This window comes from Phoenix dactylifera, chromosome 4, assembly GCF_051530095.1.
Source record: "Phoenix dactylifera cultivar Ajwa chromosome 4, Ajwa_hap1_PhDact_Kaust_v1.1, whole genome shotgun sequence".
Lineage (NCBI taxonomy): Eukaryota > Viridiplantae > Streptophyta > Magnoliopsida > Arecales > Arecaceae > Phoenix > Phoenix dactylifera.
Window position 1 is genome coordinate 53,562,345 of NC_143193.1, and position 19,673 is coordinate 53,582,017.

At 38.4% G+C, this 19,673-nt stretch overlaps 2 protein-coding genes across 2 annotated transcripts; one reads left to right on the plus strand and one right to left on the minus strand.

The window, feature by feature from the left end:
* Nucleotides 1–981: 981 nt before the first annotated feature.
* LOC149767837 (geranylgeranyl transferase type-2 subunit beta 1-like) lies at nt 982–7,230 on the minus strand. The gene is made up of 10 exons (XM_089930412.1): nt 7,136–7,230; nt 6,868–7,021; nt 6,667–6,783; nt 4,754–4,820; nt 4,512–4,660; nt 4,054–4,187; nt 3,859–3,957; nt 3,687–3,762; nt 3,463–3,527; nt 982–1,017 (listed from the first exon to the last, which is right to left on the minus strand). The coding sequence occupies exons 1-10, from the start codon at nt 7,187–7,189 to the stop codon at nt 982–984; spliced, it is 951 nt and encodes a 316-aa protein (XP_089786538.1). The 5' UTR covers nt 7,190–7,230.
* A 4,290-nt stretch (nt 7,231–11,520) lies between these two features.
* On the plus strand, nt 11,521–16,674 carry LOC103696342 (cysteine and histidine-rich domain-containing protein RAR1). Its single transcript, XM_088720626.2, has 5 exons — nt 11,521–11,727; nt 13,191–13,273; nt 15,796–15,950; nt 16,108–16,328; nt 16,422–16,674. The coding sequence occupies exons 1-5, from the start codon at nt 11,629–11,631 to the stop codon at nt 16,512–16,514; spliced, it is 651 nt and encodes a 216-aa protein (XP_088576752.1). The 5' UTR covers nt 11,521–11,628; the 3' UTR covers nt 16,515–16,674.
* The last annotated feature ends 2,999 nt before the right edge of the window (nt 16,675–19,673 follow it).

Genomic DNA, 19,673 nt, shown 5'->3' on the forward strand with positions numbered 1-19,673 from the left:
GATCTCAATGTAAAATCATGGAGCTTATATCTTGGTGGAATTTCTTGTAAATCTTTGAACCAGATTATTAGATTCTTGTAAGTTAAATATTTATAAATCAAGGCTATGAGTTGATTGTGGATTTTGTATCACCATATGAGAAATGCAAGTGGGATTTCATGAGAGGCCCAAATAAGTTTAGCCTAAAAGAAAAGATTCAGAATGATTAAGTAAGCTCCTGAGTAAGTTAATCTAGAATCTTTTAATTATCGAAGCTTAGAATAAATATCAACTTGTATAATGGAATTGTCAAGGGAAACTAGAATTGGCTTAGTTCAAATTTGGATCTAGAATATGATTACTTGATTATATGATGGTACAAATACGACAACTATCTCAAGGGTTAATAATGACCTAGTGAACTTGGAAAGCAAGGATAAAATTTTGCTTGGATATTATAAAAAAAAAAATGTTGATGATCTGGGATCATTAAGAAATTTTGGAGAATATTGATCAGAGTTACGCAGCGAAAGTATGATGGATTGAGTCAATCTAAACTGGTCAAAAATATTGACTGAATTTTGGTAACATGTTATTATGAAAGACTATGTTATTCAATAATGAAAGATTTTGTTGATTCTCAGGTCAATCATGATATGATTATGTTATCTCTTGGATAGAATTTGCTATTTTTGGATATGCTAAGAGAATAATAATAATAATAATAATTTGAGCGTATCATGACTCGGGTTAGTTGATTGTTGGCCAAATATGGTCTAATTTGTTAAGTATCTACATAAACCATGCATTATTTGCTCCCATCTTATAGGTTTAAGTTAAAAGCTTCGTGGCATATTGAATCATGGTATCAATACTTTGCCTTCTCAGACCTGCTCTTGTGATTTGATGCAAATCATCTTTGAGATAGACCGTTGCTATCTAATGATCATAAGTACATGTTCATTTTGTGAATTACATTTCTAGCCATTTAATGATTTGACTCTAAGGTTGGCCATTATTCTTTGAGGGATCAACACACTACCATGAGAAGTGTATGAGATCTATTTCATTTCAAGTTCTATCCCAAACACAACTACTTTTAATCAATCCTGTTGTGAATCGATCCTGATCCGATCTCAAGTAAACATGCATCAAGATGATAATTTCAATCTGAGATTTCAGTCAGTCATTTATCTAGTGCTAATCTTACGAGTTTATATGAAATTTTTGCTAATTGATTTAAAGTAATCTATCACACTGATTTTGATCGAGAAGAATAAGATCTTGGATTTATATTACTCAATGGGCTGAGCATCTGAAAGGCCTAGATCTCTTTAATTTCGAGGACGAAATTTCTTTTTAGTTGGTTAGAGTGTGAAGACCCGAATTGGGCCCATCCTAGGGCCCAACGAACTGAAGTCGGCAAGGAGTGCCGACTTCAGTTGAATCATCGTGGTCTCCCCAAGATGACCACGCCGGCCGAACGGCCAGCGGGATCTCCGCACACCACCCCCCTCTTCCCTCTTCCCTCTTCCCCTCTTCCCTCTCCCTCTCTATCTCTCTCTCTCCCTTTCTCTTTTCTCTGAGAGCCCATCCCTTCCCCTTCTTTTCCCCTCTTTTGAGAAGATCGCCGGAGCCCGTCGTCGCCGGAGCCGCCATCGCCGCCGGGGAAACCACTCGTCGACCGGAGGTGAGCAAGACAACATGGATCTATTTTTTTTGTGGATTTAAGGGAGAGAAATGATGGGGGATCAGTCGGTTTCACTTCCCCTGTTTCAGGGGAAGTTTTTGATGAATTTCGGCCGGCCGACGGAGGCCGGCCGGGGTCAATCCGGCCGAAACGAGTTCGGCCGGAGGTGGGTGAACGGGGGCCGGGCTTCCAGCCCCGGTCTCCCTCTCTTTCCTCCCTTTCTTCCTCTCCTTCTTCTCTTCTTCTTCCTCCGCTCGGCTTGTGACAGTGGGATGGCCGACGGCGGCGGGCCGAGCACCGCCGCCGAGGGCCACGGTCGGCCGCCGAGGGCCGACCGGAGCCACTAGCCACCCCCCCTTCTTCCTTTCCCTCTTCTTCTTCTTCTTCTTCTTCTTCTTCTTCTTCTCTTCCTTCTTTCTTCTTCTCTTCTTCTTCTTCTTCTTCTTCTTCTTCTTTATTCGGCCTGGGCGTTTTTCCTCGCTTTGAAATCCGTGCTTTATTTGGGAACCAGATCTTGAACCGGGTTTATATTGTGAACCGGTTCCACCTATTTCATGAATGGGTTTTGTTATGGTCTGATCAGACCTGGTTTGGGTTGGGCTAGGGAACTGTTTTTGGGCTGAGTTGGGCCTGATTGGATCTGTGGGCTGGGTTGGTTTGGGCCCGAGATCTGATCTGGACCTGTAATCTGGTTTGGTTCAGTTGGGCCTAATCTGTGTTGGGCCACAATTGGTTTTGGGTTAAAGGGTTCTGATTTTTGGGATTTAGTCTATTTATTCTTGGATCTTTGAACTTAGGAATTTAAGGGATTGGAATTAGTTTAAATTATGTTTCTAAATTAATTAAATAATTAATATTTATGTTTAATCAGGGGTTCGTGATATCTGTGACAGGGATTTTTAAGCGAACCCAGGTAGGTGACCTATTGCTTTAAAGTAGAATTTTAACATGTATCTTGCATATGTTGATTTATTGATTTATTATTGGCATTATTGTTAGATTTAGAATTAAATATTTAATTTCATAAATTGTTATGTGCTTTACTGTTGGGAGTATAATTATGACTTTGATATAGAAAGTTGATTTATTGATTTTTAAAATCCGCGTGACTATAGTCTAGGCCCCGCCAATGGGATGATACGTTGGCCCTGTCGACTTGTACTGAGGAACTAGTTCCGACACCGCGACCACCGGTGATAGAATAGTGGCGGCACAGGGGTGCGTTTTGCTCTTCGGAGCGGCTCAGTGGAGCGTGAGTTTGGCACCAGGGGGTGCGGCACAGTGGTGCGTTGGCTCAGTGGAGCGGCTCTTCGGAGAGTTGTATTGGCACTTCGGTGTAACCATGCCACTGGGTGATGTGGCCGTAGTCATGCGGTTGAGTTATTTTGAGTCTTGGATTGGATTTACGGGTTATTGTGTGGATTTTTGGATTGATGAGTTTTAGTTATTTTTTTTTTATATGCATGATGACATGTTATATGATGACTTTACTGCATGATGTTGCCTACTGAGCTGTTAGCTCACTCCTACTATTTATATTTTTTTTCAGGTGATGACATATAATTATAGGGATTACGGGATGGAGTGATCATGATGTATTTAGCTAGTAGTTATGGACTTTCTTTTGACTTATGCATATATATGGACATTTGAATTGAAAGTTGGAATTTATCTTTGTTTAGCTATTGATGTGGAATCTGATTTATCTGCCTTGCGTGCCTGCGGGGTCCGCCCTGCAGGTGCGCGGCGTCTGCTCGCGCCCCGGGCCCCCGGGTTCGGGGCGTGACAACAACATCAACAGGTAAGGCATAAGCAGGATCTAGTGACTTTAATCCTGGATATTCCATCAGTGAAAGTCCTGTTTATCAAACAAAAGAAGCCTTCGGTCATCCACAAGCCTCAGACACTAGAACAGAATATATTGCAATGCACTTTGAGAAAAAGGTACTAATTCAGGGGAGCAGATGAACATTTATAACATGGATTGAGGAACACAAATGGAGAAGCTGATTAGCACCTGCTACTCCAAAGTAGGTATGAAAAACATCAACAGCATTATCTGGCCTATCTGAAATTCCTCCATTCTCCCTGTCCTGCATTATGATAATAATAACACGCTTCAATGACAAATACAAGAAATCAAAAGCAACTGCACGCTGCAGAGACGATTGTGGAACATGAATTCTAACCTGGCAGTTTAGGATGAACCTAGTGAGTTTATCCTTGTCAATCCAGTGCACCCTATCAATCATTATCAGGCTGGACAGCACCCACCAAGAGTAGCAGACCTGATATAATTTTGATGACATTGTCAATGAGGAATTATTCAAAAACATCTCTAAATCAAGTTAAAAATAAAATAAAATGTTCAGGAAAAGTCCAACATCAGTAAGCTTCTCAGGGCGGCCATTTAACCCTCCATCTTTACATTGCCGCTCACATAGCCACCAGCCAAGAAGATCTCTGTCAACATGGTGCAGAGAACCTGTGATTGCAAGGGCTCCCACACAACAGAAGACTGCAGTAATGGTTGTTTATCAAGTATGTTCAATCAAACTCAAAGTTGTGAAGGGAAAAACAAGGCAAAATAACAAAAGTATTGCCATTAAGACAGTAGAGAAAATAACATATGATTAGCAGCTAAGACAAAACTGAGAATATCTTAAATCATTTCAATGTTCAGTAAGCCTTGATAAATGACCAAGAAATGACTGAATTATTAGTAGGGATATGCACCATAGTTCATAAAGGCAACTGTGACACATTGTCTGCCTTTTTCTTTCCTGAGAAGAGCTGTGATACAATGTAATGGAAACTGACTCAATAATAACATAAAACATACTCTGCCCAGCATGCGACTCCCCTCCAGGTATAGATCCAAATCCACCATCCAAATTTTTGCAGCTCACAATGTAATTCACAGCCTTTTCCACATCAATTTTATCTAGACGATGCAATATCGAGAGACAGCAAATTGCACAATAAGAGAACCTACAGGGGAACTTGTTGCACTAAGGACTCTTGTATATGCCATTGCAATAAAATAGCAAATAGGTTTTTTGCTTAAGAAATAGAGACTTATACCTTGTGTCAGTTTCACCCCATATATCACCAGAAAAAGATCCATCTCCATTCTGCAGCCCAGCAACATCTAACTTATAGATCAAGTGAAACAAGAAATAGACTCGGGCCTTTTAGATCCATTACCAATAAAAACGTCGATTTACATGCAATGCTAGCTCAAGATGGTTGAAAATTCATGCAGAAATTCCTAAATCTGGAAAGCAATCTCACAAAAAATGCTGTGTTTGATCATAGTACCAAGTTTTGATCCTCAGAGAGATGAAACTATTTTCATCAAATGAAGTGTTGGGACAAGCAATATAGCAAACACTGTTAATATTGCAAGGTAAACATTATAGGACACTACTTGTGTTGACAATTTGTGGAACTCAATTAAGGTTTGAGCCTTTGATTTATGCCACTACAAAAGCATACAGGGAGACGCTGATTTAGGTTGATCAAGGGACTGCTATAACATAAGAATGTATGCCCATTAGTTGCATCAACAATCCAAACAGACATCCAGGTTTCTTAGCTTTGTAAGATTTGAAACATGAATGTCACTTTGAAGCAATCCTATATTCTGATGAGATATCTAAACTCTGAAATATATTAAAGAAAAACATCAAAATTCTTTCAACCAACTTAACATCATCATATTCTTATAGCCAACCAAAAATTGGATGGATTCATCTACTTCCCACTAACATGCACTCCATCTTAACAACAATGCCATCAACTTTAGAAGAATATGGTTGTACATCTGACCCTTGATCATAGAAACATCAAGAAACAACAACAACAACCACAACCACAGCAACAACAGAAAAGATGCACATAAAGTTTCAATTGCACAATTGCCACCTGTGAATCACTCTCTGCATTTTGTCTCATCTTGAGTTTGTGGGAAACAGTATCAAGGTGAGACTTGAGTTTAAATGCTATTGGTGGATCCCAGCTTATGCTTTGACTTGTCATGTCTACTTCTAAAATCAGCTTCTATAAGTTTTATTTTGAAGTGTTTTCCTCAAGTTAAGCCACAAAAAATTCAATATCACTAGACCCAAGAAAATTGACATCCTTAATTACCAGCGAACTTTTGATCACTTCTAATTTCTGGTCTACAAACGATTAATGCTACAAGTCCTAGGTGTCAGAAGAACAAAGTGGATACAAAGTAGTGAAAACACTTATTACTTTTTATAGGGAAATATGGATCATGCATCTTAACATGGGAAGCCTAGCGCATGTGAGGATAATAGCTGTTAAAGTATAACATGTCAAAATGCAAAACAAACTAGAGAAAGAACCTAAAATCTCAATATAAACAGATTTCAGAGATGACAACTTTTGAAGGTGGAAAGTACAGTAGGTCCTCCTGAAACTAGAACTTTTCATATTAAACATATTCCCACTCCAATCAAATAATAATAAAAAAAAACTACTAAAGACCTCACTCTTTAGTCCTTGGAAAGCAGATGATTTATCTAAAAAGCAGATACGATACTTCAACACAATTGAAAATTCAAAAAAATGAAGTTAGTCAGAGATTAAGGGATAAAAGAAACCTACCAATTACCAAACAGTGAAACCACAGTTTTGATAAGTTTTCACATCAGAGACCAACCCAGATTTCTAGCTAGAATTTTCTCCATGTTGAGTAACTAATCAAGAATGGCATGAAAATGCAACATAAAATTAATGATTTTGAAGCCGCCCCTCTTAATTACAAAGGAAAGCTCGTACATACCATAAAAATTGGAAGCGTAAGTTGATAGGAAAGGGTTCACAAGCAATACGCGAGCCCGATGTTGCAAACAGTCTACCATTCATTAAAATTACCCAACTGAAGAATTACATCAAAAGCCTGAAATCTTATTGACCATCAAAGCAAATTTAAACTTCATAATATCTTTCCTAACGACGAAGGATACAATCCGAGACCTTCTCGATATCAAGAACATCAAGCCTGTCAAAAAGGGCCAAAACCTGCACGGCACTGAGTGTATAAAGAAGGTGCGGATCGTGACCAATATTCCCACCAAACCCTCCTGCAATTACCCACTCACAATTACCAAAAACATACACCATGTCTGACCTAAAAATTCAATCTCTCGAGTTGGGGAATGACTCACCGCAATCCTGGTGATAGCATTCCATCATCCACGATACGACCTCATCCGGATCGACAGCTCCGAGCTTATGGAGGAGGTCCAGAGTGGTCAGACCCCAATAGGCGCCGTTCATCCTCAGATGCTCCAACACTAGAGACTCGAAATCATCTTTCTTCTATCGAATCAAATATTTCAGAAAAGTTGTTATTCTTCCTCTTTTTTTCCCGATAGCTTCCTATGACGATTCCAAATTTATTCGAGAGCAGAGAAGAGAGAGAAGCCAGCGAACCTTTTCCACGGAGATGATGTACTTCACATGCTTTTCCGCTACCAAATCTTCCATCGTCGCCCCGAGTCTCGATCCAAAACCCTAAAGAAATAGATCCAGAAAAAACCCTGATAAAAAAGCGTGGAGTATGGTCGAAGAGGAGCGAAACCAGAGATCCGGAAGAGAGCGAGATGGGGAAAAACAAGAGGATCACCGCGTCAAGAGACGATCCAATCCCGCTGCGATCCGACCCGGTCGATCTAAAGCCGGCCGGCTGGACCCTCCACTAAAATCATTATAACTGCCTTCATTTCAGACCGAGTGGGGGAGACCGGCCTGGTCGAGGACGAACCGGGTGCGAGCTCGATGCAGTCCGACCCGTTCGATCAGGGAACGGATGGACGGTCCAGATTCGTGAATTCCTATAAAGACTCGAGGAGCAAGGAACAGGGGAGGGAGCGGGAGCGGGAGAGGGGAGTTGGAGAGAGCTCCGCCATGGCGGGTTTGAGCGATGGCAGCATCCTTTTTGCGAACCCTAATTAACGCTAGAGTTCCAGCTCGACTCCTCTGGAGGAATTAAAGAAAATCGAATAAACATCAAGAACCTCGTCAACAAAAGAAAATCAAAAGAGGATTCTTTTGGAAGAACCGAAACAAGAATCCAGAAAGAAACCCCTAAAATCCTAAATAATCGGTCGAGTAAGAAGGAAAGAAACGCATCAGAAGAAGGAGTTAAAAATATTTACCTTGGGGGATTCCGCAAAGGCGCCGAGATCTTCTACCGTGGGACCGATCGAAATGGAAGAGTGTTCGAACACTTTCTTTCCAGAGCAGAAAAAGGAGGAGAGAAGGGCTGAGGAAGAGAGTGAGAGAGGCAAATAAAAAAAAGGGTGGAATTCGGAAAATGGATGGACGGAGAGAGGAGGAAATGGCAAGGAAGGGGGTTGCTTCGCATTTTATCGAGCTGGGCGGGGTCACACCGCCTGCCAAGGTTTTCCCGATACCACCGATATAATTAAATTATAACTATATCAATATATAAATTACGGACCTTCCCCCTCAGCCGTTATCGACCGTCATTATGTAAATAAAAAATAATATTTTGTTAGGTAGATTAGAGCACCTCCGGTAACAGGATTTGCACAAAGCCTAGTTTATCATCCAAAAAAAGGAAAAAAAATCCTATTCTATTACAAATGACCTCACATTTCATTGTTCAATAATAATAGCTATTATTTGCAGCTTCATACATATTTTGGATAGAAACATAATAATATTATTGTCCAAATTATTGTTAAAATAATAAGAATTTTATTTTTTTAAGTCATACAATTTTTTTTTTATATACAACGGCGCCTCATATTAAACATATATAAGTACAACCAACAAAATCAGAAAAAAAATATAGCAAAGAGAGAAAAGAACAAATGCTTGGTTCTCCTAAAAAAATCTCTAAAATGATGAGTCGCAAAGGAGACGACTCGGTCAGCAATATTGTTCGCCTTCTGATAGACGTAGGTGGTCGGAAAAGAGCCACACTCTCTCGATAGCCTATATATATTTCAGAGCAGTGACTGTCCGCCAACATCGCTATGCCGGCTTCGAATCCACTTGATTACCATAGTCGAGCCTCATTTAAAGTGAGTACAGTCTGCACTCAGAACAAGCCTTGCATAAGTGATGTCTTTCCATGCAACTCTCAATTCTACTGTAATAACAGTAGTGTCCAAAATATGTAGCCCCCGGCCACCACAAGTCCATCATTGTAGTCTCTGATAACAAAACCCACTCTTTCACTACCGTCCATCTCAGAAGCACTGCTGTCAAAATTTATCTTAAAAAAACTATGGGGTGAGGCTCTTATGAGATAAAGACAATATTGGTGCAATTTCTTTACCATGTATATTTTTATAAAATTAATTTTTAAAAAAATATTTAGTTAAGTACGTTGCCATAGATCCTAAACGATATGCTTTTTACAATTTTGATATTGATTTTGACCGTAAATGAGGACTTAGGAACATCGTTCTGGATTTAAAAAAAATATTTTATCCAAAAAACAATAGATATTTAAATTTACGTTTCTTGTACGTGAAGTAACGGTGCCGTTATAACGGCTGTTATGTCTCTACTCCCGACAGATGGACGGGCTTCACCGACACGTGGCGGCCACTAGGAGCGTATGGGACTAGAGGTCGCACGTTCGAGTCACCAGGGAATGGAATGGATTAATTTTCCCTCATAAATTTATTATTTATTGGTTTGCTCGTGGGATCGACAAGTGTTTCCGCGGCTCACTTTATCCCGACTCCCGAGCGCGAACGGAGTGACGGGGGATGACGCTCGTCCGAGTCGCTCACCACCTTTGATGCGGGCGAAAGGGTTAAGACACGCGCGTTGCGTTACATGTCGCTTTTTCAATTGCTGGAAAGGCTGCTCGCTGTTTACGCCGGCAAACCAGTGAACTCCAGGTCGATTGCAATTATGATGACTAAAGCGAACCAAATCCGTGGGGACCGGGGATCACCCAGCCGATCCTGTTGCTATGCAGCGCGGCGGAAATTCTTCAGGAGGGCACGCTGGATGGGCATCCACCTTTGTGGGGCTTGTAGCTTTTCGGATTACTCACGGTCACTTGAGTCATCTCATAATAATTTAGGAGCGATGCAATATATTTAGAGAGCCCAGATAATTTTATCCTTGAGGTCCTTTTGTAGTAGGCCGGTGCAAGACAAATTTTCTTTTTTTTTATTTTATTTTTGAGCTCTTTCCTGCGATGGCTTTTTTTGGGCTGGAGATTTTAGGCGACCGCCTAAGTCACCTAAGAGTTAGGCCGATCTTGCCTCTTCTATGGCGTATTATTCAGAAAATTTTTCGGACTCCATGCCTATCCATTTTTTGGTGGTGTGATTTCTATAGGCTCATCCATATGCATTTGGTGTGAGTTGTCGTTGTGTAAAAAATTAAAAAAAAAAAAAAAATACTTCAAGCATACTTTTGAAAATAAAACGACGAAGGTTTGCCCTCCCTCTTTTGCCTATTCAGGTAGACTTTATCCATCTTTGCTCGAAGTCCAACTCAACTCTCCGGCTACATCGATGCCGGAGCACGCCAAAATCCCATGAGAAACCGCTTGATAGAGCCGCAGCCGCTCAATTTGGTCGTCGGAGCCCCTGCGGACAATTGCCCAAGGCCTCCAGAGAGAAGGGCGGCGAGATTGGGTGTGGGGGTGTTGAGGCTAGCCGAGTTTGCCGACCATGTGGACCCAGGGTTGCCACGTGGCCGCTGACTAGACCCTTGGTGCCAGCATCGTAGGAGAGCTCGTTTAATTTTATTGGGATCTGTTTAGTAAAACACTATAAAGTTTGAGAAGAATTTGTGATTCAAAATTTAAATCTGGATCTGGAATGGATTAGAAATTCGACCCTTGGATGCCTACCATATGAACCCAACCCGAATTCCAAAGATGTCAACCTCTGCTTTGTATTATTAACTTTAATTTGATATATTATTTATTATATTATTTATTTTTATTGAATATTAGTCATATTTAGGTCATTACTAAAGTCTATCCCTCCATTCTTCTCTTTCTATTTTATTTTTATTTTTTTTGTAATTTCAAGTCATATACCCAATTCAGCCTGAACAACCCAACCTGAAGAAAGATTAATCAGACGAGTTGGGATATTCGATAGATGCACTACTTCTTGATGGGATTGGTTTGAAATTTTTAAGTAAAACTTTAATCCAATTTGGGATAGGTTAAGAAAATAAGATTTAAACATATTCAGATATAAGTAGAGCAAATTTTGTGAGTATCCTATTCGTTACCATTTCTAGTAGAATGGACAGGGTTGTAGAATGCGAGGACAAGAAAATAAATAATTAAGTACAAATGAGTATAAATACTATATAATTGAGTATTTTATTATTATCAATGTTAAATATCAGCTTATTTATACAATCGGTATAAGTATAGCCGATACTTGATAATATTATCTAGTTGAAATAAATGCAATATCAATCTCGCTCATTATTTAAGAGAAATTCAGTTATTCAAGTCTTCTATTTATTATAATATGCTATATTATTATATTATATTTCTAAAATAGTTAAAAACATATATTTTATGCATTGTATGGAGCAATTATTAGCAATATTGATATTAATAATAAAAAAAATTCTACGTTATTTGTTTCCTCTCCCTTTTGTTTGACTATTATTAAAATTAATTATTTGATGTATAATAAAAATTTAGTTATTGAAATTTTTTATTTATTATATTATACTTCAAGGATAGTTAGGAAAAGGTGAAAAAAGGTGAACTTGGGAGCCTATATTATAATATCCCCAGCAATACGGTATGTCATTGTCATCCTATAGGGATTGTCCTACTCCTAAACGCGGTAGAATTCATCGTAGTATATGGGAAATCTCCGTGTCCGTGCCTTGTTTTCTGGAGAAGCCGAGGTGGTGCGAGAGGGAAGAGAGAAGGAGAGGGAGAGACTACGGCCATGGAGAAGGGCGGAGCCGTTCGATGCCAGAGGATTGGGTGCGACGCCATGTTTACCGAGGACAGCAACATCGACGGCTCCTGCCGTTATCACGATTCCGTAAGCAAAACCCCTCCTTTCTCTTCCTTTCCTCTCCTCTCCGTCCTCTTTCTCAATTTCTCGCACGGGCTTCTGGTATTTGCTTCTTCTCTGGCTGTATTATCCCCTGGCGCATAAAGATTGCTGCTTTTGTTTGTTATGAATTTGTTAATACTACCTCGTCCCAGGAGAAAATAAAAAGATTGCAGCTTCTGATCGTTAGAGTAGGTTTTGCAGTGCCTGAATTCATATCGCGCCGATTTCACGCGTCAAACGACGATTTTGATTAGTTTTGGATGGGAAATTTTGTAAAATTAGCGAAAGATTGTTGATTAGGTTTGTGATCGCTCGCCAAGGCTTGAACTTTGGAGCGCTGTGCTTTTTGTGGGGGTTAAATGATTGACCATTTACTTTGACAACATGAAATTTGCCTTTATTTCTGAGTTTGGGTTGGAAGAGCATTGGAAGATTTCAACTTTCAAAGGAAAGAAGAGGAGATTGTGCTCGTCTCCGGATTGCAAGGTTTTAGGGTACCACATCCTTTATGTACTATGAAACCCTAAAACAAGACACATTGTTCCGAGACTTAAGGAATAACAACCCAGGGGCTGACATACTCATTGCCTACTCTCAGATCACCTTGAAGTCACTGCCGACATCTATTACGTTCTAGCAAATTATGTAATATCAAGAATCTTTCTTCATTTCAATCCGTGAACACATCTTACAGTAAGAGTGATATATTTAAAATAAGCCTTTTGTTCATATTTATATTCACTATAAGTTCCAAAATTCATGACGAGCCCATAGGAATGGGCATAAAAAAAATCCGTAGAACCAAAAAAAATCTGTCAAAATTCATGACAGTGGAAAATGCTATGAGTTATAACATTTTCCATTAATTTTCATGGTTTTCATAATCCATCACAAACCAGGGATAATAGATTTGCAATCAACCATCTGGGTAATTATAGGTAGAAAACCTTGTCTGCAGGTAAGGGCTTTAAACATCTATCTCAGCATGATAACCATTGCACGAAAAATATTTTTTGTTTTTGCCAGGGAAAGTGTCCCTTGGTTAAGTAGTAACTTACAATAGATTGCTGATGGATTCAGTTTTTTAATTTTATCTTCTGATCGTGGCTGTAGTCCTCATATCAAAGGTTTCTCCCTTAAGGTGCTGAGTTGTTTTCATCTGAGTAGGCTGGTAACTGTGATAATTGCTGATTTTTTATATCAAGTGCTTGAGAAAAAATAGTTGCAAATTTTTCTTTACAAATGTACATTATGGAAAATATGTAATTAAAGTGGATGCAAAGGTCCGATTTACCGACACTAATTTCTTTTTGTTGAAATCACAACTCGGTACTAACGGTTTGGTGGCTTGTTTTTTTCAGGGAGTAAGTCAAATTTCACATTTACTGAATATGGTTTTTGCAAAGCATCAATGAGTTCCTAATGCAAGTGTATATTCACCTTACCAGCCTATATTTCATGATGGTATGAAAGAATGGAGCTGTTGCAAGCAAAGAAGTCACGATTTTAGCTTATTTTTGGCTATCCCAGGGTAGGTTGCTCGTTTTTTTTAAAAAAACTTTCTCTAATAATTACAACTGGTATATGGATAGCAGTAATTTGGATGATGTCTATTTTTTTTTTGCATATATGTTTGTTCTAATTAATTCAACTTGTTACTAGCTTTCCTATTTTACTTAAATCGGCATACGACCAGAAGAAATTGATCTGTTTGTAGGCTTCCATGTATCTCTGAATTGATTTTAAGTCTGTTTGGGGTATCTTGATCTGATTGACAGCATGCTGATGGGAGTAACACACAACAAAGACAGTTGTCTAAGTAATTGCATTTTTTGTACTTTTTTGAATAATTGGCAACAACAAAATGGATAATGTGTATATATCTATGCAGAATTGAATGGTCATAAATATTTTAGGTTGCATGACAAAATTTAAAGTGATAGCACATGCAGAAGTCCAGTCACATCAATGTGCCTGAAACATCATCTCTTACTATATATAATGAGAACACCTGCATGACCAACCTCTGTCAAATGTTCAATTCACCTCATGCAAGATCATGTGAGTGGAAAAGGTAGACATGGGACATGGGAATGGAGACAAGAAGGTATGCTCACTCTTTCCAGATCTGGACCATTAATTTTGAGCACGAATGTCAAAAAAATTTTTCTGTCTCAAATCTCTCTGAAGCTGAAGCCCCGAATAATGAAATAGAAAAACCATAACCATTCATGATTTTAAGAGTTCTAATGTATCTTGTATAAGCTATCATTATTTGGATGATCTCATCTATCTTTCCATCTGTTTTCATGTGAGAGAGATGGGATGGAAAGGGGAAAGAGAGAAAGCAAGGTAGGCTAGGGTAAAGTTGGACTTCTAACCAGACTCTTGAACCCAATTCATGCAAAAAAAGCCCACCTTTCAACTAATTCTGCTGAACTCCTCATAACAAGAGAGAAAAAAAAAATTGAGATGAACAAATTTTAACCATCTATACTTTTAGGAGTCGTAACATATGTCAAATAAATTTCCTTTAACCCAGTGAGTTTTATCTTCACCCCACGTGTATTGCACATGCCAAATACTGGTTTTTTTTTTTTCAAGAAACTTCCTAATTTTCTTTCTTGCAATGTTGACCTTAATATGCTTCCCCCCACCAGCCTTCATGATTTTGCATGTACAGTTTTCTTCTAGACTCATCCTCTTGTAAAATAGATGATGCTATCTGGAAGGTTTGATAGATTTCGTGTTACTACAAAGTGGTTTAGACAAGAATATTCATAGATGACAAATGTAAAGTTACAATATGTCCTAAAGGCATTTGCACATTTTTTTGAAACATGCGTATAGAGAAAAAGCTTCCTGTCCAATCGCATTTTTGGTTGATATTGTGGACAAGTCACCGATCATCATAACTTTGACCATGCTTTTCATTTTTCTTTGAGCATCCGCTCTCATTTGTTGAAGTACAGAAAGCAATTATTGATTTTAAAGGCTGTCACCCATGTATCTGGATGCTGCTGCTCTCATGTCTATTACATGTGCAAATCCTGTGCATTCAATTTCCTTGACATTGGAGATTTGACCTTTTTATGGTGGAAGAAAGGCTGGCTGCCAACTTATACTTGGACATGCATCATGCATTCAGGCAGCTACAGGAAACAGGTGTTTTGCATCCATCAGGGTTCTGCTAACTTTTTTGCACATAAGCTGTTTTCATATCTAAGACATGCAAATGCCTCTTTATGTTTTTTCCTCTGAGATTGGCTTTCTTGAATTCCTGTCGAGGCCTCATTCTCCACCATCATGAGCTGTCTCGAATATTATCATGAGTACATGCAGATTCTCCTTTCGATAAAAATTGTTCTTTTTTCTCTTTTTTCCTTTTTTTTTCAGAGGGTGTCTCTAGTAAGTCATTCCACATGACCCATCCCATTTCAGTTGGTTTGCCATCCATCTTCCATCACCTTCTTCAGATGGGTTTATTTTTTGTTCCTGCAACCTTTTTGTTGCTAGAACTACTTTTCTTGAATTAAGTTGGTGCAAGCCAATTTTGTTTATGTTCTGTAGCTTTCTTAACTGAAATAACCGAAAGCATGGACTTTGGTTAATTGCATATGAAGTTGATATTCTAAACAAATATAAGGCATCTTTTGCTGTTGATTAGGGTAAATTTCTGCAGTAGAGCATGAAAACCTTTCCTTTTGTTTCTGGAAGCACTGTATTGAAAACATCACTACTGTTTTCAGCTGTAGACCCCAGATACCCGATTGGAAATGTTCAATTTTCTGCTCTACTGAAAACATTTAATTTTGTTTTTTTTATTTGCAAGACAAATCCCATTGTTTAGGCCTTTAAGACATTTTTAGTAACCTCTAAAAATATTGAAAAGGGAATGAGAACCTATGTAAGCTGGAAGATGTCCAATTAGTAGCTGTTATCTTGATGACATGTTTGAATAGCATTGTTTTGCATTGAATCATGATGGCCAATTAGACTCTTATGTGTGTTTCCATGCCTTATCATGTAATATTCTTTCTTCTATGAATGAAGATGTAAGACAGGTAAACATACCACTGAGAAACCAGTCACCAAGATTGTACCTGCAAACCCCCGGAAGCCAGTGCCACTTCCATCTGCTGCTCAAAACAAAAAACCTGATGATTCTTGTTCGAGGTGCCGCCAAGGCTTTTTCTGCTCCGATCATGGTAACGTTTCTTTCTGACTTATGACGGCCATGAAATGTTTCTGGGTAAAGCATCTTAAATTTTTGGTTTTCGGTACTTGAGTGGTTCTTGATGAACTTTACAGAAACCAAGAATCTGACACTTCCCACCACTGAGGAAACTGTCATGTATTGTTCAGGTTCACAAGGCAGACCTTCAAAGCCAATTGTAATCACTGCTAATAAAGATGATCATGTCGAGAAGTCTGCTGTTCCCCCAGTCAAGAAGATAGTTGATCTGAATGAACCCCAAATTTGCAGAAATAAAGGATGTGGCAAAACCTTTAAGGAGAAGGAGAACCATGAAACTGCATGCGAGTACCATCCAGGTCCGGCAATTTTTCATGACAGGATGCGAGGGGTAGGTTTTCTTATCCTTTTTGAGATGGCTAAGTGAATTGCAATTGGATGTATTGCCACTTACTCTTTCTATCCTGTCTTTGCCCATATCTAGTGGAAATGCTGTGATATTCATGTGAAGGAGTTTGATGAGTTCATGAACATACCTCCATGCACAAAGGGATGGCACAATGCTGATGCAGCTTGACTTTTTTTTCTTTTTTTTTTTTGTGTGTGTGTGTGTAGGGTGGCGGAGGAGATCTAGTTCCTAACTGTACTCAAAGGATTTCGTTAATTTATGCCTTACAAAATCTGTAGAACTTGTTAAACCTTATTATACATGCTGTCTGCCCTCTTGACATGCTTAATTTCTATATGATTTGTGATGCCCGTGGGGACTAAATTACCAGGAGAAAACAACTTTTCTATTATGACTCCTGTTTGCATGTTGAAATTTTGTCATGAAACTGAGAGGTTTCTCATCTAATAAACTGAAAAATGTCTTACTGTCCATCTAACAATTGCATGAGCAGAATCCTCTTTTGACAAATTCTTTGATGCATTACTCTGAACAGTTTTTCGCTTGAGCAAGAGGTAACTAATAAGTAGGAAAATCTGATTTTGTTCTTTTTATGTTCAGCAATCTTCTAAAAGGCATGTTGATCAAATATTTCTTGCCATTCTATCATCAGTTGGTTTCAGGCAATTTAGTATCAGGATTCTCATCAAATAGAAGATACTAAGGTAAAAAAAAAAAAAAAAATCCAAACACCGAAACAGAGATTATATTCTTCGCATGCATGTAGCCTTGTGTCTATATAGACTGGAGAGCAAGACTGCCTATCCTTCTGGCGAAGGTTCAGAACACTTGCCAAAACAAAGGCAAGCAGCTCCCCAAGTGGCAACCTCGAAGGGAGGAACCCTTCCCAGTAGTATGCATCCAAATCAAAGCAAGCATCAAAGAACCTCCTTGTACCCCTCAAGTCCAGCCTCAGCAAAGTCTCCATCCCAGAAAAGGTAGAACTCCCTCACTCTCCTCTCCCCTGTCCGCAGCATACTCCACGGCTATGTTCTTGCCACCATGTACCAATTCCCATCACATTCTGGGGAAATGGCAGGGAGCGGCCCGCCCATCGGAGTTAAACACTTCTCATTCTCGATCACACGCTTCACTTTGATTCCAAGGTATCTCAGCTTGCTCCCATCCTTCTCTTCTCTTCAACATATGAAAACACCGGCCGGCTCACCAGCGTCTCGTAGAGGAAGATTAACTTCGAGCCGAGGGGCGTTGCATAAAGGTGTGTGAGTACTTACAGTCCATGAGCAGTCGAACACCGTCGAACCCAGGCGCAATCTGATAACCAGGTTTCCTGGGCTTGTCATATTCTGTAAAAGGACTCGAGAATCCGGTGGTGTTGACGATCATGCGAGCTTTCAGCTCGGAGCCATTGGAGCACGAGATGGTGGAGCCGAGTTCCTTAAGCTCCACCTTCCAAGCATTTTGCCTTGTGAAACATGTTGGAAATATTTTGGCTAAAAGCTACTATATCTCTGATTTATAGAGGTATTATAAAAGAATAATCTACTAGAAAAAAATAAAAAATTAAAAAGAGCTTGCATGCATGTGATATATACTGTTCTAAGAATGTGATTTGCTTCTTACGTGTAGGTTTGTGACAATCTTATTTCTAAGGTACAACAATCCGACTCAGTCCGATCCTTCTTTAATGAATATGATTGACTAATATTGTGAGATGGATATATAGTTAGATTTAGTTACATTCGGATGGATTTCTATTCAGATCTGTAGAGATTTAGATCAGATGACGAAAGTCCTATATCAATGATCCCATCGGTCAAAAAATTGAATAATTTAAATAAACTATATGATGAGGGGGGGTCTCTAAATTATATATTTCTTGGTATATAAATAGTTTAGAGATAGTAGATAATTTTCAAATCTAAATTTGATTGGATCTGAGTAAAGATCTAATCAAATATATATATATATATATATATATATATATATATATATATATATATATATATATATATATATATATATATATATATATATATATATATATATATACATACATATACTCAAATATAATTACTTGTTTCTATATTAAAAAAAATTATGGCATGGATTTGTCTTAAATATATTTGTATTTTTTTTTCTCTGCATGTACTTTGAACATTATAAATCATAATAAATTGTATGAACCATTGATTTGAACATTTCACCATGTATAATGACTGCATAGTTTAACTTATAAGTTGGGTACAATAAGATATTTTTTTTTCAAAAATATTTTTAAACTTTCGAATAAAATAAGATGAGATATTTTTCTTTATTAAAAGCACAACAAATATTTTACTCTATTGTTCAAAAAAAATATCTAAAAATTATTCTGCAATATGCCAATTTTTTACTATCAATTAAATATATAAAAATATTTTTATAAATATGGTATTACTTTTATGAGAAATATTTTAATGAGAGAATTTTTGGGGCGCTCCGAACGAGTCCGGCAATCCTGCATGGTATCACGGGAACTTTTAGCGACTGACAGGTTACGTAACATAATGAACCTTCGAATCTGTGCCCAACGACCACCCACCGTCCAAGCATACGTCCTGGTCCGGAAGCAAAATAAAGAAGTTTTTGTTATATATTGATTTCAGAATAAGACAGCTAGGATAACTTCTAATTCGTATTTGGATAATACGAGGTCTTTCTTGTTCTATCTAATAATTGCATATTATTATAGCAAAACTAATAATTATTGGTTAAGTTTTAGGTAAAAGGTAATGTGTCTTCCCATTATTTTTGATCATTATTAGGAAAGAAAGTTTAAAGTCATCGGCCTTTCTCAATTTTGCCGAGATAACATCACAGGTTCTTCCCTTTCCCTTCTTCATCCTTTTTTTTCTCTTTTGTTCCTTTTTTTTTTTTTTTTTTGACAGATACACCATACAATATGTATACAAATCCACAGCTTCGTTGACCTCTTTAAAAATATGCTTGGTTTGGAAAGTCTCTCCACCCTGCATCATCATACGTACTTCTTCCAAATGCATTATTAGAATCGTTACTATTGTTGCATCAACGGCTAAAATGAGATGTCAGTCATATCAGGTTGGCATCTGGATGATAGATGAGTATGGCGAGCATCACATCCGTAATGACGCCAGGTGTCACTTCGGGGGCCACCATGCAAACCATCCACCACGGACAAATGCTGGTTGTCATCAATTCATCATAACCACATCGGATGCACACCGGATCATGACTCATGGTAAATAGCACCCAGGAGTAGCCCAATGTATTTGAGAGCCTAAGGCCATTTTGTCTTTGAGGCAT